General features: G+C 37.2%; 1 protein-coding gene across 1 annotated transcript in view; it reads right to left on the minus strand.

Annotated features, from left to right (window-relative positions):
- Positions 1-1,600: 1,600 nt before the first annotated feature.
- LOC306866182 (signal peptide peptidase-like 3) overlaps positions 1,601-25,045 on the minus strand; it is a 31,229-nt gene continuing 7,784 nt past the window's right edge. The window contains exons 2-10 of the mRNA XM_079411263.1: positions 19,349-19,426; positions 17,870-17,961; positions 17,610-17,729; positions 17,386-17,464; positions 16,161-16,273; positions 15,929-16,035; positions 12,086-12,437; positions 9,450-9,559; positions 1,601-3,787 (exon numbers count right to left, since the gene is read on the minus strand). Of these exons, the coding sequence (XP_079267389.1) occupies positions 3,716-3,787; positions 9,450-9,559; positions 12,086-12,437; positions 15,929-16,035; positions 16,161-16,273; positions 17,386-17,464; positions 17,610-17,729; positions 17,870-17,961; positions 19,349-19,426 (1,123 nt within the window). The 3' untranslated portion in view covers positions 1,601-3,715. The remainder of the gene's footprint in view (positions 3,788-9,449; positions 9,560-12,085; positions 12,438-15,928; positions 16,036-16,160; positions 16,274-17,385; positions 17,465-17,609; positions 17,730-17,869; positions 17,962-19,348; positions 19,427-25,045) is intronic.

Below are 25,045 nucleotides of genomic sequence, written 5' to 3' on the forward strand. Positions count from 1 at the left end.
GGTTCAATAAACTGTTTCATTCATAAAAAAAAAAAAAAAAATTCTGACTACTATTTAATAGGTCATGTTTTAAAGGGTAAAAATTATTAATTTAAGTGTGACATGAGTCTTTTTTGGAGATATTAGAATACTCTGTCCTTACCTTAATTAGCATGCAGAGACTATATAGACCTGCACTATTTGCAGTTTGATTCTTCTCAAAATTAAAACCTCAATCAAAAAAGAAAAAAAAGAAAAAGAAAGCTATATCCCAAGCTACAGTTATAAAAAAGTTTTGACAAAACATCTTTTAGAGCATTTTTGCCTTATTAATTTACGATTTATACAGCTTTTAATCTTAAAACAATCGTATTGGTTATAATTTCCATATTTACGTTTGGTTTTAGTGTCACAATATTATTATACTTATTCTAACCATAGAAATACTATTAAATAAAAATGAATGTCCATAGAGTCAGAATAACTTGAGTGAGCTGCAGTGAGGTCACAGCGCCACCGTGTGGCCGCAAAGCGAACTTCACTTCAGTGTGACTTTATACAGCATCTCTCTAATAACTTATAAACCGTAATGATGAACTCATTAGACAATCATTTTAAAACATTCAAGTAATTAGCTAGAAATGCACACTGGACCAAAAACAACCACTAGCTTGTATTCAACTAGAAACCGGTTTACAACAGGATTGAGTTCACCGCAAACACTCAAACAGCAAGTGTCTTAATGTACAAGAATAATAATAAATAAAAAAAACCCCGTCACAATCTCCATATGCAAAGGCAAATAACAGTTGTTCAACATATTTGCGATGTTTTTTTTAGCAGACGTTACTTTTTTAGATTAAAAATGACATGTAAATATATTCTCATCTCAAACCATTCAATTTGTGTGAATATATTTCCCGCAATGTCTTTATTCGGTTAAAGCACTCACCTCTGTAACATTACCATCAGCCACTTATTACTGATTATTGTGCTCAGCCCAAATCGGTCTGATATTCTCATGATCTGTAAACCATGTCTGTGAAACGGTGCGAGATTTACGGTACCACATTTTAATGCCGGTGTTGCGCCCAATTCTGACCCCCTGCCAGATTATTACTCCCCTAGTATTGGTAGGGGTAGGGCTAGGTGTGGGCGAGGGGTTTTATTAGGCAATCAGAAAGAGGGGTAATAATTTGGCAGGAGGTCGACAATGGGCACAACATCTGAAACATGGAACCCGCAAATGTGAGTAAAAATAATAAGTAGTAATTATTTATAAAAAAATAGTAGTAGTAGCAAAAGCATGAATATAACACATATAATACAGTATATATATATATATACATACATATACACAAATCTGCCTTCAATTTTTTTTAGGTGTAATCAAGTCAATATACAAGTAATTTGGTCTTACATTACTTTATCCCGGCTTTAAAAATGAAGTTGAATTTCATATAAATGACAAAAAAGTCGAAATTGTCCAAATTATTGTGGTGCGATGTAACAATGTAAAAACAATGCGTCATGACTCACTGATCACATCATTTTTACAGTGTAGCAGCAGTCACTCCTCTTTAGCAAACAGCACTAGCTAATAAAGGAAATGAGACCACTTGCGCATACAGTTAGAGTCATGTTTATTTACAGCAGAATCCTGACTAAGAAGAAAGGGAAGGTTATGAGAGCTGAAATGTCTTCAGTACAGCTCATTTGGATCCACATTTCACTACACTTTAATTTATTCATTTTTTTTTTTTTTTTTATACAGAATCCTTTTGGCTGTTAATGTTGACCACCCAACAGAGCTTGGCGCCATCTGCAGGCAGGGAGGACGACGGAGGAGGGGGAAAAAAAAGAAAAGAATCGAGTACAAAACGAAAATCCACAGCATTAGGGGGGAAAATGGAGAAAAATACAAACAATGGGATGAAACAAACAAAAACAAAATGCAATCTTCCATAAAAAAATGAACATTTGAGTTTACTTTCAATGCAATCGTCATGATCGTCATTTATATTGTTCTTTTTTTTCTCGTAATGTCTGTAAGGGTGGCAGAGGGACAGTGAGGAGGGGGGTTTGTGGGTAAAACGATATCCGTGATGCTCAGGTTAACAATGTCCCACTGCCATTCAAACGTTCATACTGAATATTCAGGCAACGCAGTGCCAGTGTTTGCGCGAGGTCCAGGCCGGCCGCGGGGGTCAGAGCGGTCCGGTCTCGTTGCCCCTCTCCGGTTTAGAAATTCTTTTGTGCGACTCTTCGTCCACGACCCCGTGTCTGCGTCTCAGAGTTTCAGAGTGTCGCACTAGCGCTTGCCCTGGAAAACGCAGCTTTGAAGAACGACACGCTGTACAATTGACATGCAAGGCCAGACGACTAACAGATTAAAAAACAGGTAACAACGGGTAAAAAAACTAAAGAAAAAAAAACAAAAAGAAAAAGCAAACCTCAACAGACTGGGCCAACAAAATGCATTATTTTCTACAACATTACACACACACACACTCTCAATCTTGCTCCTCGATTCCAGTGTCATCATTACAGAGCCAATTGGGTTAAAGGAATGACTACGAATGAAAAAAAAATGCTTGAAATACTAGCGTAAAATTTCAGCCTGTTTAAATAACTGAGTTTTGTATAATCCTTAAACATTTCTCTCCATTAGCATGATAGAGCTCGCCTTCAGTGGTCCATCCAGAGCCCATGGAGGCAACGGCATACATTCATACATAAATGTGAAATCACACAGTCTTGTCTTCAATAGCCAAATTAAATGGCGCATTGCTATTAATTTTATGGAAGAGGCAAAAAAAAAAAAAAATTGACCTAGGCAGAGCAATTTATGAGGGAAAAATGCACATTTTGAGATCTAAAAGTAACTAAATGAAAACCGGTTCCTGTTTAAATGCATTTGCGTTCGCACACGCTCTCACGCACACTTGCACCTCGACATGATAACCCCTAATACATGTGTACACGTATATACATAGAGCTGTACGCCCCCACAATTTATAATGCATCATTTCTGTATATGCCAAGAATAAAATCTTTCTAAATAAAATACATGTTTCTGCGAAGGAGGGGCTGTTAGAGAGGGAATCTGGCGAGAGGGAGGGAGGGATTCGGGTTGGGATTTATCAGAAAGGGCAAGCGGAGGAGAGAACGAGGGAAGGAAAGGGGAAAACGACGCTGTCCTCTATTGTGTGCTGGTCCCTTATAGGGTCGTCGTCATCCCAAGCTGTGGCAGAATCTATGTTCCTCCTCCACAGTTTATTTAGAGCAGGAAATAAAGAAATCTCAGTCTGTAAATCCATAATGGTGCCAAACGGTACAAATGGAAACACACTTGGAGCTCAAAGGGGCTCTGGTTCACGTCCAGATGGCGAGCGATCCAGTAAAATGCGGCTGAGTCCGGTGGAACAGGAAAGAATGGGATGATGGGATAGAAGCAAGAGAGAGAAAGGAGATGTGATAAAGGCGGAATGGAGCTGAGAAAGAAAAGAGGTAGAGGAAAAAACCAAGAGAGTATGAAAGGAGACGAAAGGAGCGCATGAATCCATCTGGCAGTGAAGTCCGCGTGCAGCTGCTCATCCACTGGCTGTAGGATGACAACGGGAATGAGGGATGATGAGAAGACGAGTGCAGTTCATCTCTTCCGACCTCTCTCTCGCTTTCTCTCCGGTGGGCGAGAACGGAGGGACGGTGGGAACTTGTGCTGGTCAGAGCAGCATCATACCTCCAGGAAGCGGGAGCTGCTGGACTTGGTGTGGAAAGGCTCAGACCACATACGCCGCAGGTCCCCCTAAAAGACACGGACAGAATTACCACTGGTTCATACCAAGAGCGAGTCAAGTGATTAATACACATCCACATATTAATAAGCTTCTCTCTTGATGGTCAATGAGTCTTTTATTAAATTAAAAATAATAATAATTATAATAATGGTAATAAACCGCAGTATTAAAAAAAAAAACTATAAATGAATATTATAAAATAATAATAGTAGTTTACAACATTAAATTAAATTGTTGGTAACATGGAACTCGCAAGTAGTAGTAGTAATAATAATAGCAGTGGTATACAACATTATAATATTTAATTTAATGTTGGCAAGATGGAACTCAAATGAGATTAATAATAAAAAATAAAAATAAATAAAAATAATAGCAGTAGTAGTTATGTAATGCACTATTCATTTACTAACTGCTTGTTTTCTATATAAAAAAAAACTAACACTAGCTTGTCTAATCTTTTTGTATTCTATTTGTTTTCTTTTTATTTATTATTCAATTAACAAAAGCAAAAAAGGCTAAAACTAGCTTGCTCTATTCTTTTTCTATTCTATCGGTTTTCCTTTTATTTATTATATAATAAAAAACCTTGCTACGTGTACTGCGTTAAGATAACAGATTGTTATAGCACTTGCATATCATTGCTTGTTACGTTCATAAATGTCCGTGTGGGAGTGCCTGTGTTTTTTTTTTTCTCCTGCTTGCTCTCTATCCTTTCCCTGTCGATCTCTTAGGCCGCCTCCCTTGACTGCTGATTGGCTCACGAAGCTATCAGTCATCATAAAGCGACGTGACGCCGACCTATCCGCTGACAGATAAAAGGACGCTGAAAAGAGTGAATGGGGATCTCTTTTGCTCCCTGTTTTTGCTGTCATTTTACTCTGTTTTGACTTGCTTTATTTGTTATTCGCTTATGCCAAAAATCCTGTGTTTTGGTTTTGACGTTCTTGATCCCTATAACCTTTTGATTTGTCATTTGGTTTGGGTTATTTTGTTACTTGGATGGCGTTGCTCTTTTGATCTTTGATGAGCTTACGCTCTATGACGTTTACCCTTTACTCAAGAGGAAGGTGGATAGGGAAGATGTCGTGCGACTTCCATTGTGCAACATTAGGTAACTCTGTGTATAGAAAACCCGGGTAAGAGGTGAACGTCACCCACTGCATGTTTTGTTTTATTAGTTGAGAGTAGGGAAGTATACAGCGCTTGGCGCTGAAGATTTCTTTTCTTTTTCTTCCTTTAGTTAGGTTAGAGGTTTAAATAAGGTAGACTTGGTTTTTGTTTCTTTCTTTCTTTTGGCGTCACTAGTGTCCCCTTTCTCTTGGGTTGATTTGCTTAGTTTTTTTGTTGTTCATTTTCCTTTTTTTTGAATTGTAAATTTGTACATATTGGTTGTCTCTTTAATAACTTATACTTTTGTAAATATACTTTATAGTTGAATGGATTCTTTTCCTTTTGTATAATAAATCACTTTTGTTGGCAGTTCGTGTCCTTGCATTGTTTCTTGCCGCCTCCTATCATTTTTACAGATTTTGCCATAATCTAAATGTTACTCCTTTTGCCTCTAGACAAATCTTAAAGGGGTCGTAACATTGCTCTTTTGTTGTGTTTGATTGCTTCTATTGTCCTTATTTGTAAGTCGCTTTGGATAAAAGCATCTGCTAAATGTAATGTTGGTAACACGGAACCCTCAAATACAAGTAACAACAACAACAACTTGCATTTTTTGTTCCAATTATTAAATATTGTTTTATCCTATTTTTATTTTTCAATTTTTTTTCTTATACTTTTTTCATTGCATTTCATTCCTTTTGTATAATCTACATTGTCATTTACATGTTTTGTGCATGAAAATAAAATATGGACCCATTCAAAAATGTAATAGGTCAATACACACACACACACACACACACACACGTCTGGTTTGCTATCCTTGTGGAGACTCTCCATAGGCGTAATGGCTTTTATAAATGTACAAACCGTATTTTCTATTGTCCTACACCTAAACCTATCCCTTTACAGGAAACTTTGTGCAGTTTTAGATTTTCCAAAAACGTACTAATTTACAAGCTTGTTTACCCTTGGGGAACTTCATTTAAGTCCCCACGAGTATATATAAATAATTAGTTTTTGTTTAATGGGTCCATTTTTTATGCACAAAAAATGTAAATAATACAATCTTTTTTTTTTTTTTGAGTTATGTTTATGGGCGTTTTCTGTATTTATTGGGACAGGACAGTAGAGAGGAGACAAGAAAGCATTGGGCGGAGAGAGACGGGGAAGGATCAGTAAAGGACCTCGAGCGGGAGCGCAGTAGCACTGTATGTCAGCACACTAACCATGAGGCTATTGGGGCCGACAAATAAAACAAACTTAATATAGGCTACTGCAATTCATTTTTTAAATTAAAGTAAAAACATAGAATTTGAAAAAAAAGTAGGTCAGCGTTTAGTTTTAATGCACACACAATGCACACAATTTGAATAAAACTAAACAGAATTATGAAATGAAAATTTATAAGAATGAGTAATACTGTTCAAGTACAAACAGAATAAAAATCTAGTAAAAGTTGATACTTTTTATTTTATCTTTCTTATAAATATACAGTATATAATACATTCCAATTAACAATATATTTTATTATAAATAAGTGAATAAAAAAATATTTCCTATCCACTATATCTGGTCTGAAATGTGTTTGATAAGATGAATAAAGTGCAAGGTTTAATTATCTGTCTGTGAATAGACTGATGCATGTGATAAAACAATGTCCCACATATCAGAGCTCACAAATGAGATACAGTAATCATCAGTGGCTCTGCAGCTGCATTATAGGAAGTTACAGAGAACTGTGACATTTCACTCAGCACACTTGTATGTGTCAGAGTGGTTAAACAGCTAATCTTATAATATAGTTACAAGAGACTTTTGCAAACAAGTGTTTATGCATCAATATTGTTCTTCTATAAAACAGCACAAACCTGTGTAGATCTGTATGGATATAATTATGTCCTGATCTTGTTAACGCCTATTCACACTTTCAACTTGCCAACAAGCACAAACCTTTATTTTGCCTCACCTTCTTTACTGGGTTTGCACAATCATTCAGATTGCTATTAACGGTCATAAATGTAGCATGTTAAACTGTGCAGAAGTGCTGACGAAAACAGCAAAACATGTGCGGCTGTTTTTGCGTCATGCGAGTACGTCTGTTCAATCCATGAAGGTCACACCCATCCACACACACACACCTCACTACCAAGCCATTCAACAAACAACAAAAGTATTTATACTTTCATATTACAAACAACTATACCAACCAGAATACAGGTCAACAATTTAAACCACACACATACATGGAAAACAGTGGTTTCAAGTTTCAGAATATGGGTTTGGAATTTAATTTGCTAATCCTAATTTGCTTTTCACTACTTTGTTTTTAGGCACACACAATGTGCTTTAACAGATTTTTAAACACATCTTGTTGATGGTTATCGCGTCCAACAAGTACTACAGCATACCTTAACACAAAAAAAGATGCAACGGCACTACTCAGAACTGATGAGATTATGTTACAACATGCAGAACAAAACATCTGCTACAGTGAAAAGAAACCGGCGTACAGTTGACCTTTCAATAAAAGGAATATGAAGTACCCGCAGAGACACACACAGGTGTGTGCGCTAGGGCTGTAGTCAAGTCCACCTTTGTCGAGTCCAAGACAAGTCCAAGACCAGGACTATCGAGTCCCAGTCAAGACCAAGTCCAAAGAGGTTCGAGGTCAAGTCCAAGTCCAAGAGGTTCGAGTCCAAGTCAAGTCCAAGTCCAAATGAGACAGTCAAAACAGAGAAAGAAAATAAAAGCATCTTCTTCAAAACCACATACTTAACTATTGAGCATTTATGTGACACGAGAGACAGCATATTTTCTATTCTAAGATAATGATTTTGCATTATATTTGTGATCTAAAAGCATGTGCAGCAACACTGTAGGATCAAATTAGGCTATTTTATTTACTTTAGGTTTAGCAGTTTCACTAAAGTCACATAAGCTGAAGTGCAACTTCACATTTTCAGCATTTTTATTATAGTGCAATCACATTTTGGGCTGCCAATGGAAAATATTACAAAGAACAAGCAACATAAGTCTAAAAAATAAATCAACATGTTCCCATTCTTGAACTTGTTACTTGTTCTAAAGCAGGGTGTCCAAACTCAGTCCAGGAGAGCCGGTGTCCTGCAGAGTTTAGCTCCAACTCACCTGCCTGAAAGTTTCTAGTATGCTTAGATTAGCTGTTTCAGGTGTGTTTGATAAGGGTTGGAGCTGAATTCTGCAGGACACCAGCCCTCCAGGACTAAGTTTTGAGACCCCTGTCTTAAAGAAACCATAGTAAAATGTAACCCTCCTAAGCAAGGCTGTGTAGCATATAAACACCTTCAGCTCTGTGTGGCAGCGCAGGCATTTGTTTGCTGTTTACCTTAGGCCATATAATATAGGTGCAATATATGTCCCCCGGGGATAGGGGGATATAGACAGAATTGCAGGTGTTAAGCTGAGGCCATTTTTAATAGTAGAAATAAAAATAATTTAGTTCAGTTAGAGAACAGACAATTAAAGATTGAAAAATTAAAGAAATTAAAAATTGGAAGTTTTTTTTAAATTATTTGTTTCTAGGCTGGACGATGTGGCAAAAAAAAAGAAAGAAAAAAAATTGATTTTCATAGAATATTTGACCAATTCTTTATCTTGTAAAATTTTAACTAGTCAACTTGAAAATATAACTACAACATGATTCAAGCAACTTTTTTTAATTAAACCCCACAGAGGGTTTTTTATTTTTTTATAACTTTAACATTTGTAAGTTTGTTATTTTATGTTAGGCTTATAGCATATTGTGTATTCGTTTTGATAATAAAAGTCCCATGTTTATTGCATAAAATTTGTCGTTGTAAGTTATAGATAAGCAATTGACCGGAATTGCGCTATTGAAAAGTAAAAGTAAAATGCGCACGGGCATTTATAAGCTATATAAAAGCAAAGGAAAGTCAGGTGGAAGAGAGGGAAAACTCCAACAAACCTTGTAAAACCAAACTGTATTATGCAACTCGCTGACATTGTGTCTGTGGCCAAAATAAAAATTAATTATGCCTCTGTGCAGCGCGCACACTCAGAGCTAGGCATATGATGCAGCAATGCATTTACCAGGCGACCAATGGCAATGCCCGTTCTAGATGGATTGTAAATTAAACCAATTACATTACCCATTTTCCAAACAAGCGAGCCAGATTAATGGTTTTGTTTTGAAAGAGAAAAAAATATATATAGCTGGACTCGGTCGAGACCAACTAGAACATTTGGCGAGTCCAATGACCAAGTCCGAGACAAGTCCGAGTCCAAATACCAACGAGTACAAGACAAGTCCGAGACGACAGAAAAACGTCTCGAGACCGGACTCGAGTACTACAGCCCTAGTGTGCGCTAGCACATAAATAATGTAGCGCAGTGTTACAGATACAGCACACACCCTGCTCAAATAACCCGACAACAACCTGATGTCGACTTCTGCATTGTTTCTGAGCAAGTGAGGAAACGACGATATAAGCGAACACTGTTCCTAGAAATGAGGCCCTAGCCACCCTGTGGAGATTCTGGTGGTGTTGCAAACAGACGCACCTTCAGGTAGGCCATGGTGAGCAGAGGCAGCAGGGTGAAGGGCACCAGGTACAAGAGGGCAGGCTGGGCCGCACGGTGAATACGAGAGGCCACGGTTGCAGTCAACAGACCTGAGATGGAAAAAAGAGAGAATCATCAAACAGCGCCACAGTCAATAATATTTCATATAATGTAACAAGTGTAGTCAGATTACAGAATGAATCACTCTTGTGAGTCTTTTAATGAATCAAAAACATTCGGTTTACAATTTACTGTCTATTGTACTTAAGGCTAATGTAGTTACTGTTCACATAAGAGTGAATCCTGTCAGTAGCACTTAATAAAGTAGTCACTTTTTTAGTATTAACATATGTTGGCATGCCTAGTGTAGTGTGCGTCACAAATAGACCATTAGAAAAATACAACAGATGGACGGACAGACAGAATGACAGATAGACGTATAGATGGAATGACAGACAGAACAAATTGAATAGATCGATAGGTTGAACAACAGACAGACAGAATGATAGAGATATGAAAAAAGACAGAACAACAGTTAGATGGATAGATGGAACAATAGATGGATAGAAAGAAAGGGATGGAATAACAGACAGAATGACAGACGGAAAAATGTAATGACAAACAGACAGAATGACAGATAGATAGACAAAACAACCGATGGACAGAAAGGGTTGATGGAATGACAGACAGATTGATAGAACAAACAAAAGATAAATAGATGGATAGAAAGAAGCTGAGCTGGAAAGACAGATTGATGGATAGGTGACCAAAAAAAAAAAAAAGAGCTAGACAATTAGATGGAACAATAGACAAAGCCTAGACAGATAAAATGACAGAGTGCCGTAAAAAAAAGTTTTTGCCCCCTTGTTTTTTTTTGCATGTGTCACACTTAGATTCAGATCAAACTAATTTTAATATTACACAAAGATAACCTGAGCAAAAACAAAATTTCAAAATAAATTTTGAAATAATGATTTCATTTAGTAAGGGAAAAGAGCTGTCCAAACCTGCCTGGCCCTACATGAAAAAGTAGGGCCCCCTAAAACTAATAACCGGTTGTTATTAGATTGGCCACCCTTTGCAGCAACAACTGCAATCAAGCACTTGTGATAACTGGCAAGAAGTCTTTCACATTGCTGTGGATGAATTTTGGCCCACTCTTCTTTGCAGAATTATGTTAATTCAGCCACATTGGAGGGTTTGAGCATGAATGGACTGTTTAAGTTCATGCCACAGTATCTCAATCGGATTTAAGCCCGGACTTTGACTTGTCCACTCCAAAACCTTAATTTTGTTTTTCTTAAGCCATTCAGAGGGTAGACTTGCTGGTGTGTTTGGCATCATTGTCATGCTGCATAACCCAAGAGCTCAAGCTTGAGGTCACAAACTGATGGCCGGACATTCTCCTTCAGGGTTTTCTGATAGAGTACAGAATTCATGGTTCCATCAATTATGGCAAGTCGTCCAGGTCCTGAAGCTGCAAAGCAGCCCCAGACCATTACACTACCACCACCATGTTTGACTGTTGGTATGATGTTCTTTTTTTTTTTAAATCATGTGTTGGTTTTACACCAGATGTAACGGGACACACACCTTCCAAAAAGTTAAACTTTTGTCTCACAGAATATTTTCTAGGGATGGGACAAAAAAAACGATTCACTTAACTATCGTGATTTTTTATTTACGATTTTAAAATAGTTTTTTTTATACAAGAATCGATATTAATTCATATGAAATACATTGCTTTATTTTAGTCCTTGCTTATATACTAGGCGGAGGAAAGTTATTATTATTTATTAGTTATTATTATTCTTATTTCAGCAGAAGGCGATGCATTTCTCAACTGGTGAAAAAATGGGTCGCGGAGTGTATGGCGAAAGAAATGACATCAACAAAAAAACGTAATTCTTAATGTTTTTCTGATGCAAGACTTATTTTAAAAGACGTGCAAGAAAGCGGTTGACACTTCTGTCAGATGCAGTTTAAGTAAAGAGTGCCTGAGAAAAACGCGCTGTCCCGATTCAGTATCTGCGGTTAGATGAGATGTTGACAGGGTTAATGTCAGTGCCATTATTCTATCATTATTTCTTTAACTTGTTACGAAATAAGAAGTCTCTCACCTCAGAAAAACTAACTATCCTGTCCTACCAGATGTTATACTGTGTTCGTAGTGCGCACTCGTCGGCGGTGCGCTGTATATCACTTCACTAATAAAGAGCAGAAACTACGAGCATGCAATCCGTGAAATAAAACTACAGTACCGACAAATCCCACAACTGTACTGCGTGTGTTAGCTGGGAAGGATTTGCATGAAGGTGTGATATTCATTCTATTCAGGAGCAGTTTCCACATTTCATTAACAGTTCATGTTAGTATTGTATTTTCACCATGGTAACTGTTGTTTCCATAACCCCAAAATACCATGTTATTTTCACTTTGTGTCATTTTGTATATGTTTAGATGACTGTGGTGGCTCAAACCAACTTAATTGTATTAACAAAAACTAGTTTGGGACTGCTATTTAATAGCCTTACCTTTATAGGCTGTTTATACACTATTAATCATATTCTTGTTAATTAATCTCATTGTTTCCATAATATGTGTGTGTGTGAACTGTGTACTGTTGCGATACACACCAATAAAGTAACCAATCAGGGTGCAGTGGAAGTAGGAAACTCGCTGCATCCGGCCAGACATGACGGCACCTGGCACTTCTCCGGTGGCCTGTTTCTTATAGTTGTCGTATCGGAGCACGAAGCACAGCAGCAGGCCTGGCATGACGATATCGCCGATGCCCAGCATGGAGAAGTGGCTGCCGGTGGAGCTGGGAAACACCAGCTTTCCAGGCAGGGAGAGGCGGGGGACGTCCCGTCCCATGCCGGGGCCCAGGTGCAGCTTGCGTGAGAGCACATCGAGGGGGTTGTCGGCAGGCTGTGTGGCCACCTTCACCATCACGTTACTGTTGAAAATGTAGGCGGAGAAGAAGACCTGCAGGAGATGAAGGAGATGAGTCAGAGGACAGACCAGCTTGCCCTGCTGTTTTAAGACGCTGAGAGAGAGCGAAGTCAGGTTTGTGTAAGCGTGTTTGAAGTGATTTGAGACACTGACGAAAAGGTCTCGACAGTCAGCATGGAGATGGGGTGGGGAAAACGTTTCAGAATTGCAATTAAAAATGATTTGATGTGATCTAGACTACTGGCAACCAAAGGGTGACAGGTTTGCATTCAAATGTCACTTAACCCCAGATTTCTCCAGGAGCATTTGTCTACATAATAAAGCATCGGTTAAATGACTACTCACAAGCAAATAAGGAAACAGCCTTTACAGCAGGGGAGTCCAAACTATGGCCCACTATCACTCCTGTGGCGGCCCGCGAGGGATTTTTAAAAATGATACGAATCTGCAGAGGTGGGCAAACTAAGGCCGTTTTCATCCAGCCCGTGAGGCAGTTGTTCCAAAATAGCTAATCTGATGCAATATCAGTAAAATCCATAAGATGGCATGGCGCTGTAGCCTGTAGTGCAGTACATAACCCCTGATTTACACCGTCCCGCCGCTCCGACGCGGCCACCAGAGCTGAATGGGCCCACTCTAGTCAATCTGCGGCACGTTTCAGAACGTTTCATTCTTTTTTCGGCTCTCCGCGCGGCTTTGTTAAAGATAGGCCCCTAGTCTATTTTTGACAGACGCCGCGTTCAAGCCGCACAGCAATACAAAATAAAAAGTCAAAATAGCTCTATACACTACAAAACTGGCACACTTGTAAATAAGTTACATTTTAAAAATTAAACATTTTAAAAATGTTATCTTGCAAAGATATGCTCCTTCTGTTTTCCATACACATTTTTATGAAAATGGATATAGGCTACTGTTTTTCTGGATTATAAATTGCTTTAAATATTTTGCCTGGGTGTTTATAATATATGTTTATGGTGAATGCCACTATAATTGGTGTTTGTTTTTTACTTTTATACTTCATATACTATATTTTCATTCTTTTTTCTATTCTGAGCACTGCTAAATTTACAGGATTTTTGTGGAGTGTAGGGAATATAAATACATGTTTAAAATGTTTGTAAACGTTTCGTTTATTTTACATTATTTCTGAATGAAATGATAAAATGTGTCTTACACATCAATCGACTTGTACACCAATGCAACTTATCTGTGTTTCATAAAGTGCTCATAAAAATAGGTAGAGATGGTACAAGAATAGAACTGCCATTTATGTACAAGTATACATAGGGCCTACAGTACAGTAGTGAGTGAGTGTCAATTTAGAATAAAAAAACAAAAACAAAGATTAATTTGTCATAAACATATTATGCGGCCTCTCACTTAATGTGGAAAACTTGATGTGGCTCTCGAGTCAAAAAGTTTGCCCATCCCTGCTTTACAGGATTCCTTGAATACTTCTGAAACCATTTCAAGAGCTGCAATTACAAGTTTTATGGCACCAGCTAGGTGGAGTGGCATGGAAGTATATGATGATAGATAGGTGTCAGTCTTAAATGGGCACGTGAGAGTGACAAAAAACATCTAAGAATGTGAACATAAAAATCAGGTTGACTGCATAGTAAATTGCACTGTCAAGTAGGGCAATATCGCGTTCATTATCGAAGGCGATTCATCTGCGATAATGAACGTGATATTGCGTAGCTTGTCAGTGAACTACGGCTCTGTGTATTAAATACCGCTCCATTTGAAAGCAGGTGATGGAGATTTACCGCTAATCACAGAACCGGCTTTACTGACGAGATGCACATGATAATCGCGTTCGACATATCGCCCAGCCCTACTTGACAGTGCAATTTACTATGCAGTCAATGGGACAGCGTACACCTAGATATGTAGACGTTAGCAGGTCACAGCGTTTACGTTGCACAAAACGTATTCTCATCGCATCATAAAATTCAGATAGCACGTCTGATGGCAGATGGTCTGTTTTGACGATGTCTTTCATACTTTTATGGACCATGACAGTGCAATTTACTATGCAGTCAATGGGACAGTCACAAGCCTCCCGGTTTTCATCTAAAATATCTTAAATTGTGTTCTGAAGACGAACAAAGCTTGTACAGATTTGGAACGACATGGAGGTAAGCGATTAATGACAAAATTTTCATTTTGGGGTAGAGTATCCCTTTAAAACATCATTAATTTCTAATAATTATTTTTATTTTATAGCAGCAGTTCAACTCTGGCCTTCAAGCTCCACATTCCTGCAGAGTTTATCTCCAGCCCTGATGAAACACACATGCCAGTAACTTTCTAGTGATCCTGAAGACCTTGATGAGCTTGTTCAGGCGTGTTTGATTAGGCTTAGACCTAAACTCTGCAGGAAAGTGTACCTCGAAGGCCAGAATTGAGAACCTGTGCTTTATAGCAATCTTGATATATAATCACTAAATTCTAAAGTGCTTTAAAGATTCGCATCAGAGAGAGAAAAAGAAATTAAAAATTAAAATTCATAATCAGACCCCCCCACCCAAAAACCCATACATCCCTATTAAGATGTGGGTATATTTCACAACAAATGTAGAGTCAGGACTATCCATTTTATAATATTAGTTTTAGAGTTTTGAGTCTCTTTTTTACTCAACCTATGCCATGTTTGATTATGAATAATTATATTGTTTGGTTTGAATAAAATTAGTTCCAATTAAAAAAAAGAGGGGAAAAAAATAACTAAATAAATATCTGTAACTTGAGCGATATTTACTGGATTACACAGAAACACACAAAAAAATATTGTAATTAAAATAATAATTTTATCTAAAAATTAGCCATTACCATTTTTTTTTTTTTTCACTGAATATCCAAGAAAAAAAAAAGAGAATATGTAAACCCAAATTGTGTTTACAAAACTAATTTCAAGCATTTAAAGTTGCCATGTAACTAAAGTAGGAAGTAGTGATCTTCTGTGTTATGACAGTAATAGTAATTCCAATAATTCCAAATTGCATTAATGTCTCTATGAAAACAACAGTGGTTGAGTAAGTGCATTTAATCAGCAACCACCAGAAAATCTATCCCTTTATCAGAGAAGTTCTGATTTGGGGATTTTAACTCTTGATATCTGGCAACCGCAAACACGAAAGTTTGCCTAGTAGAAGCGTGAATAGCAATCCAAATATTTTGTCTATTTCTTCAAAAACAAAAAGATTTCAGTATAGCTTTTATTTTTTTTAAATACATTTTAGTGTTGTCTTTTATTGTCAACGATACTGCATGTTGATAATCACAGTTGTCGTCTAATGACCTTATAGTCTAATTTCAGTCATGGGAAAATAAAGCTCGTCAACCTTTAAAGGCAAAAAACCTTTAGATCAATGGTTTTTAGGGCATACAAACATGTCTAAACCTTAGCACTAGTAGCATATAAACAGTTACTGTGCCATTAAATCCCACATGGTGTGATATGAAGACTTGACGCCCATCCCTAAGAACCAGTTTGACTTGCTGCATTAATTGCTTACCCAGAACACATCATAGATGAGGAGGCCCGACAGCAGCAGGCATGACACCTTGAGACTAGGTAGTCGCACAAATGCGATCATGGCCACACAGAGACCCATGGCAAGAGCTGCAGGAGATAAAAACATGATTCAGAGAAAAATACCACCACAACATGAGGTATGAGGTAAACCAGAGGACGTGTTTACATTCTCTTCCTACACACAAACACAGAGTAACGGCATGCTGACGCACCGTCCATGAGCAGCCAGTGGCCTGTCAGCACCCAGATGAGAACCAGCATGACAGAGAGGGAAAACGACAGCAGCTCCGCCAACGTGAAGCGGCCACAGCAGCCGAACGAGATCCTGGAGACAAGAGAGACACGCTGGCTCACATTGTGAATACACTAGCAAGCACACATCGGCTGAGACATCAGGCTCTCTTTTTCACACACCAGCATCTGATCTCTAACACTGTTGTCCATTAATACACAAGAGGACTGTTCCAAAGCAAACTGAACTGATTCTAGATTACATTGTGAGACTTTGTGAGTGGCAAATCCCTGCGAACAAACAGGTTCATTGTACGTGTCAAAAAGATTATTTTTTGAGCATTCTATTAGCCAACAAATATTATTTTAAAAGCCAATTTTGGAAGATTCTGAGCATTCTATCAGCCAACAAATATTTTTTAAGACTTAATATCTTGGGTTGAGCCAATAAGCTAAATAAATACATTTTTATATACACTGGGGTCCATATGTCTGAAACCACATTACGATTAGTTTTTTTCCCCCCCTTTACACCATTTGGAAATAAAAAGTTTAGGATCTAAAATTAGGTTGTAAATGTATGATTCAGATATTTCAGATTTGCGCTATTTCTTGGTCACTAATCAAACTAAAAATAAAAAGTTGTGACATTGACTGTGTCCACTTCTGACCAACCTAACAAATTAGTGGTCAAAAGAGAAGCCTTTTATTTGTTACTGGAACAGGATCACAATATTGATATTTGTAATTATGCAGTATTTTATCATTTTTTTAAGAGATTAATTTTACTATTTGAACAAAAAAAAAAAAGGTCATAAATTGGGAATTGGAAATGTATCCATATGAGAAAAAAAATAAATAAATGAAAATGAAAAGTTACACTCAATCTATCTATAAAAAGAATGTGCGAGTAATATAACTATTAATGCTAAATATAATAATAATAATAATAATAATATTAGTATTCAAAAATTAATGAATATTTTTTATTCCATTTATTAATAAAATGTTGGCCTCAGCTATTTATCATTAGACTTTATATACACATGCTACTGAGGGACACAATTAATGTTTCCTAAATGAATGTCACGCAAGATTTCGACCTGAATAATTTGAATCCAAATGAGACATGGTTTGTTGACATATGAACCGAGGTAACTGCAGTTAACCGCAAACCACCCTGACGAGTTAGTAAACATTTCATACTTGTTCTGCGGGGAGCAGGGCCTGGTCAGATACTGGCACATCGGCAGCAAGAGAAATGCAAACGCGATGGTCGCTAGAACTGTGAAAACAGAGCAAAACAAACACAAAGAATTACGTAAATATTACTCAAGCATATCACAGCGCAGTGGCACGCGTATAAACTAGGTCAGTGTGTGAAAAAGGAGCAGTGGAAGGTCATTGGTGTGTTTGCGTGCGGCACATACCTGCAGTGCATATGGTGAACACCACCTGAACCGAGTCAAAGAAGAAAAACATGACGAGCAGAGACACGGAGGCTCCGATGGGCAAGAACAGCGCCTGTGTGGAGTCTATGGTCTGAATACCTGTACAAATGCATGAGATCAGCTTCTGTTAAGAATAGCATACTAACCTACCTATAATGCACTTCACCTTTCTTTTTCAGTGTTATTAATGAAGCGGAAGTAATTATAGCTGTTTTTAATTCGCTTAGTTGAGGACTCACTGTTGTTGGAGTTGGCATTGTTGAAGGAGCCAGTGGCGATGGGGTTTCCATCCTTGTCTTTCTCCTGATTCTCACAGTCCATGTTTAATGATCTGTGTAGACAGACACCGTTTACCCACAAAACTTGATTTCTCTGCCCCCTCAGTGAACCAACAGCAGGCAAAACTAGGATGCAGGAGTTTTACACTTGATATTGGTTTTGACATGTCACAGGCAGCATATATAATTTAAAGCAAATGAAAGATTGTGATGGACAGTCTTTTTAATGTCATACTGTTTTAGCCACATCTAACTTTCAAACATGAGTATTGTCCACTTCAAAGTTGGAGAGGCAAACTTTTCATTAGCTGAACAATCAACTACAAAATGCATAAAATACTGTATACGAAAAGCTGCAAATTACACTTCTGCACCACATTAATTTTGTGTCACAAATTATTTTTTAAAGGCCTATATCATCTGAAAAACTACAATGCCCGCTGATTCATTCAGTAGATATTTGTACAAGACCCAGGGCTCAAGAGTAAAAATGTTTTTTTTTTGCTTTTTTTTTTTACTGGCTACCAGGCCAGTACCTTTTTTTTTTTTTTTTACCATTATGCCAACATTTTCAATAGCTACATCACATAAAACGATGTGTTAAATAAAATTTTTCTCTCTTTTTTACATACCAGAAGAAAGTGAATGAAAAAAAACCCCCCAAAAAATGATTGATGAACTAATGATTTTGAAAGATGCCTCTTATGCTCGTCAAAATACAGTAAAAACGGTAATTAGATCTGGGCGATATGGCCCCCAAACAAATAAATAAATATAATTTTTCATATCAGTCGATACCGATTAATATCATGATACATTTCAAATGTTTAAAGGCAGATTTCTGCTCCTAAGTGAAAGCTGTTGAAATCATACCATTAACTGTGGTTTTAAACTGCTCTTTATAGTCAAAACTTCATGTTCTTCACGTTTTTGAATTCTTTACACTTGTCCAGTCATTTTTCCAGAACAAAATACTTATTTTAACAGAAATATAAATTTCCTAGTTTGTATCATGTTCTAATGAGTGATATTGTTTCAAATCAAACAGGTTTGTGTTGGCTGACTTTGATGACGCATATCTTCAGCACAGTTTGCAGTGGAGGCTGCATTTTTAATAACATTACATTTTTTTTCTCTTAGAAATGCACATTTGACAGTAGCTTGAATTGACAGTAGTAGTAGCTTGACTAAATAAATTTGGAAACTTAACATTACTGATTATTAGTTTATAATTATAAACCATTCTTAACATTTCAACACAAGCTAATATACCAGCTAAATAACTCAAGCTATTTAGTGACATTTTATGACATTCAATTCAACAATGCTCAGAACAATAACAGAATACCACATGATTATGGTTGTACATGTAAAACAGTCACATGATCTACAAATACAAGTTTTGGCTCCAGGTCTGCAGTGGAAGAGATGAGAGCTTACCTGAAGCTGCCATAGACAATGAGAAGGATGGAGATGAGGAAGGTTGACACCTGGCTGGAGTCGACAAGGGAGTACGCCCTGAAAAGACAAAAAAACACTTCCAATTATTGTATGACAACAAAAAAAACAAGACGAAAGGTGCCAGGCCGGATATGTTGTACAACAGACACAAAGATTGTCACCCTGTTTGACCCTTCCTGGTTCAAACTATTCACGCCCTTGTGAACTCAAGCCGTCAGTTATTGATGCAAGTGTGAGGGTCAAACATGAATCAAAGCTCAGTCTAGACCAGTTGTTACAGAGCAGTGTATGAGAAACATCTTGTGTTACGGCATTCTCACCATCCCCGAGCTCTGCAGAGCGTCTTTTGAGACCTGCGTTTGCCTTTTGTAAATAACAAGCTTTTAGAAAAAGAGGTCAGCCTGTACACTGAGGTGACTCTTAAAATATGATTACAGAGAGCGAGCGACAGTTTGTTTGCTGGATAAATAATGTGCGGCTGCGAACAAAAGCGGACTTGATTGAGTGCATTTATGAAGTATGCATGAATAAGGAAAACAAGAGCAAGAAAAATAGGACAGAGAACTGACCTTATCCTCAAACGACACTTTATTATGGACAACAAACAGCTTGAAGAAAAACTCAGTAGCAGTCACATAGAAGCCTAACCTCGGCTCTGTATGTAATGATCTTGAAACACAGGAGAGACCTATACAGGGCTCCAGACTAACATTAGCCGCGTTTCCACTGTCAGGCCAAAAGCGGGCGTGCTACACAGGCCATATTTTTGATGGGAAATTAGGCCTGCACGATATATCGTTTCAGCATCCATATCGCAATATGCACATCCATGTGACACATTTGTGTCAGTGCGTCATAAAAAGAACAAGGGATTTACTCTCACACCGTGTCTACACCGGACGCAACAGTTGTCAAGTCGTGCCACGCCGCAACAGCTGGACGCGACAAAGTGACCGTTGAAAATCATTTGAAATTTGTGTCAATACGCCATAAATAGAAAGCAGAAGTTTACTGTCGGGGATTTGTCGAGTTGTGCTGCATCCAGTGTATTTTGCCGTGCTCACGTCCAGTGTAGACACGGTGAGAGCCACGCAGATGCACGTGAACACTGAATTCCGTTCACTGTAGGGATGCGCGGTATACCGATACTGGAAAAATACCGGTATATATTATATTTCAAACGGTACGATATCATAATTTTGCTCAATTTGGTATTTCATACGCTGCTGTTGCAAAATGCACCTGTAGGTAGCACAATAGCCCGACGTCCCGGGGCTATTGTGTTTTCCAGTCGGGCTACCAAAATATATCACTGCCCTGCACGACGGGCTACCTTAAAATACAGGGCTCCCACGCAATGTTCCCTCTAAGCTGAGCGCGCGCGACCGCGCTCTTTTTCCACCGTGGCCGCGCAAAAGAAATAATGTGCCTCGCGCGGACAAAAATTAGTTGGGAAGCCATTTGATTAAATGCCGCCAGTAAAAGTTTAAAGTATCTTTAAAAAAAAGAAAGAAAAAAAATTCTGATCCCAAACCTTTGAATAGTTTCTATTGTAACAAGATCTCTATTTTGACTAAACACTGTTCTTTTTAACTTTTTTTTTTTATATCACAGGTCCCAAAAAATACAGTATAATAAAAAATAAAAAAGCAGTACAACTGTTTCCAACATTAATTAAAAATCAGCATATTAGAATGATTTCTAAAGGATCATGTGACACTGAAAATACTGCTTTGCTTCACAGGAATGAATAAAATTTTTAAGTATATTAAAATAGAAAACATTTATTTGAAATTGCAATAATATTTCACAATATTATTTTGTGAAATAATATTCAGTATTTTTTATCAAATAGATACAAACTTTTGAACTGCAGTTTATTGTACAGTAAAAATGTTTTCAGGTAACCTAAAATGTACATTTAGTTACATCAAGGGTCAAATCGAATATAAATAGCACATTAAAGTTAAAAGTTACACACTTGCTACAGATTTAATTTAATATTAATATTAGGCCTATATACAGTTTGATATACACGCTGAATCATAAGCATAATTGAAGGGAAAAAAAAGTTGATCCTCAACTCAAATAATCGTCAAATATCCTTTCCTGAAATACTATATGCAGTCCTTAACTATACTCTACACTACTTGCAAGAAATCAGTGTACTATTACAAGTAGAGACAAAGGCATTTGCCACTACAATTAGACTAAAGTTATAACTTTACACTACAGTTTTTTCAAAGCTATTTCCTGCATATTCAACATCAGGGTCCAATTAATTTGCCTCTGAGTCAGATAGCTCACTTAGCGCATGTATGTCTGAGTAAATTAGCAGCATATTGGCTGTAGATTGGCAGAAGTGGCATCATGCCACAGCTTTCAAGAGCAGGCACTTCCCCCTCTACAGCTCACAACCTCATTTATCTTTCACAGCCACATCTGACCACCAATACCTTAAGATTCACACTGATTTGAATACAATATGTATTAGTTTGGTTACAAACAGCGCTAAAGGCAAGCACACCCGTCAAGGCAAAGTTTCCCTTGAGGCACTTTTAGCAAATTCATGAAAATGGTGCCATTCAGGCTAGGGGTGTGCGATATGACGATTTTTGATCGTGGACGATAAAAATGTCTCCACGATCTGCTTTTGAAGAAATATCGTAGTATCGTGCTACAGGCACATTATGTCAAATACAGTTCTGGCGCCTCCGTCTCTATATACTGTACAACACGACATACAGCAGTAGAGTTACTCTGACAGGACACTGCACTTATTCGCGATCGCACAAGTACATTATTTGCACACAAGCCTTGTTGGTTAAATGTTTAATTCGCGCGCTGTCTGACGTGCGCTTTTTCTGAGCGCATACACCTGAAGCACGCGCACTAAAAAGCCTGTCTAACAGCGCCTGATTACTCAACTAACTTATTTTTGCGCTAATACTGTCAAACACACATACAGACTCAGTTGGTTATCTCTAAAATAAAAGTAAATAGTTAAGAGAGAAACAGATGCGTGCCTGTATTATAGATGCGTGCAGCTCTTAAAGGGACAGGACACTAAACATGCTGTCGACTGTCATTAAAGGGATAGTTCACCCTAAAATTAAATTTCTGCATTATTTACTCACATGTTGTCCCAAACCACTATTAATTTCTTCAAACAGTTGCTGGTCCACATTGAATTTGATGGCAGGAAAGAAAAATCCTATGGAAGTCACTGAGGACCAGCAACTGTTTGGTTTTCCACCTTCTTCAAAATAGCATTTATGTTCAGCAGAAGAAAGAAACTCATTCAGGTTTAAAACAACTTTTGAGTAAATGATGGTATAAAAATAAAACATTATGACAGAATTGACAGAAAGATGACAGAATATTTATTTTTGGGGAAACTATTCATTTAACATTAACAAAACAACAAAACGCAAAGAGAAAAATCACTCACTATTCTTGACTGAAAAACTTTAATACAGTTGCTTTAGGAATCAGTCTATCTAGTGTTTTATTCTTATACTTGTTCATTCAATTTCATTGAATGCTCCTGCTAAATACACCTATTGTACCTGAAAATAAAGCACTGTTTGTTTTATTTGTATAATATGTGTATTTGTAATGTGTATCTTTGTTCTTAATTTTTAATAAGAAAGATAAAATAATGACAAAGATTTTTTTATCTTCGCCCACTTTGGCCTAAATATCTGCCATGCATCTTTGTCTTTCTAGTTTGGCTGTAATGCTCAGACAACTTGTAAAACCAAAATGGTAAAACTAACATGACAAAGAATCGTGATAAAATCGTGAATCGTGATATTTCTAAAAAAAATTGTGATATGATATTTTTCCCATATCGCCCACCCCTAATTCAGGCTGACAAAACTGTCAGCAAAACCCCAGTAGGACCAATAATCCAATAGTCCATAACAAAAGTGTGGCGGTAAAAACCGCTCTGGCATACTACACAACAAAATCCTGTACTTGGCACTGCATTCAGCACTGTATATAGGTTTTTGCATTGATTTTGCTTGCTCTTAAATGTGAATCAGTGGTATGGTACTTCCTGAATAGCAAAATCCTATTTAAAGGGACAACAGCTGAGTGTGGGCCAAATGCAATGCAATATGATCATTTATAACATGGCTGTTTGCTGCAATAAGTACATAAAACCTGTCATCTTAGTAAACAATTCAATATAACAGCAAGAGAAATAGACAGCTTAAGATACTGATTAGTAAGACCTGAAATGACAGGTTGTTTGAGACGTTTATCACAATTTTCTCAAACTATAATATGTATAATGCTTTTTAAATTCATTTAAGATCCTTATTCATTACTTGTCACTTTTCAGTGGCATTTTATACGTGGTTTACAGTCCACTAACAGCAACTGCAGTCACTCTAGAGTAATCTAGGGTTAAGTGCTTTGCTTGAGGCTTTAGCCGATCAGCTGTCAGTCCATGTCTTTCATAATTAGTCTACCTCTAGTTAAAGTCATTTTCTGACTTTTGTCAGTTTGACAAAAACATTTATAGAAAGTTTAACAGTGCTTCTGTCTGAACTTTCGCATTACATTAAATACAAGGCAACCGTCATATTACTAAACAGCTGATTTATATACTGAATACATGCGGTCTACCTTAGGCCAAAACAAACAGATTCCCAGTGCTTCTTTTTCACTTAAAGTCAACATGCATTCGCAGACAATTTAACTTCCATAATGTATTTCAGTGAAAAAAGATATCCAGCACAGTTAAACGGCAAGATTTTATCCATTGGGAATAAATTGAATGGTGTAAAGTGGGTGTTGAATAGCAGAATGGAGCCAGAACCTGAAAATATTAGCAATGTCAAATATTGCCAGCACATACTTTTGAGGAGGCTTTCTGATCAAACATACAGACTGAAGGTCAAGTTCACCATCGAGAGCATCTCAACATGTCCCATTGGTAAGGCTTGTTTTTCAAATCTATCATTATTGTAATATGTAATATCATGCGATAACCTTTAGCGCACAAACAAGCATTGAGCACTGACAAGCCTACAACAATATTTAAATTATCTATTTGGAAATTGGTTACAAAAATACAGAATTGTTCAAACGTTTGGGGTCAGTAAGAGCAGGCACTTCCCCCTCTACAGCTCACAACCTCATTTATCTTTCACAGCCACATCTGACCACCAATACCTTAAGATTCACACTGATTTGAATACAATATGTATTAGTTTGGTTACAAACAGCGCTAAAGCCAAGCACACCCGTCAAGGCAAAGTTTCCCTTGAGGCACTTTTAGCAAATTTTTTTTTTTTTTTTTTTAATTCAGCAAGAAAGAATTAAATGGATTAAAAGTGACAGTAGAGACATTTATAAATATTTCCATTTCAAACAAGCACCGCTTGTTGAAACGTTCTACTCATAGAATCCTGAATAAAATATATTTAAAAAATATATTTGAATAGAACATTTTTCAACTAGATAAAAAAAGTTTGTCGAGACAAACTTTAAGTTGACTTGAGAAAGCCGGACCAGAAAGTTTAAAAGAGTTTGAAAAGTTTAAAAAAAGTTAAAGAAGTTTAAAAAGTTTAAGTTTTTAGTTTGACGCTTTTCAGTCTGAAATAGTTTGAAGATTAACATAGTTTGAAAAGCTTAAAGTTTGATTAGTAAGATGATAGAGAT

Source organism: Barbus barbus (genome assembly GCF_936440315.1).
Source record: "Barbus barbus genome assembly, chromosome: 47".
Classification (NCBI taxonomy): domain Eukaryota; kingdom Metazoa; phylum Chordata; class Actinopteri; order Cypriniformes; family Cyprinidae; genus Barbus; species Barbus barbus.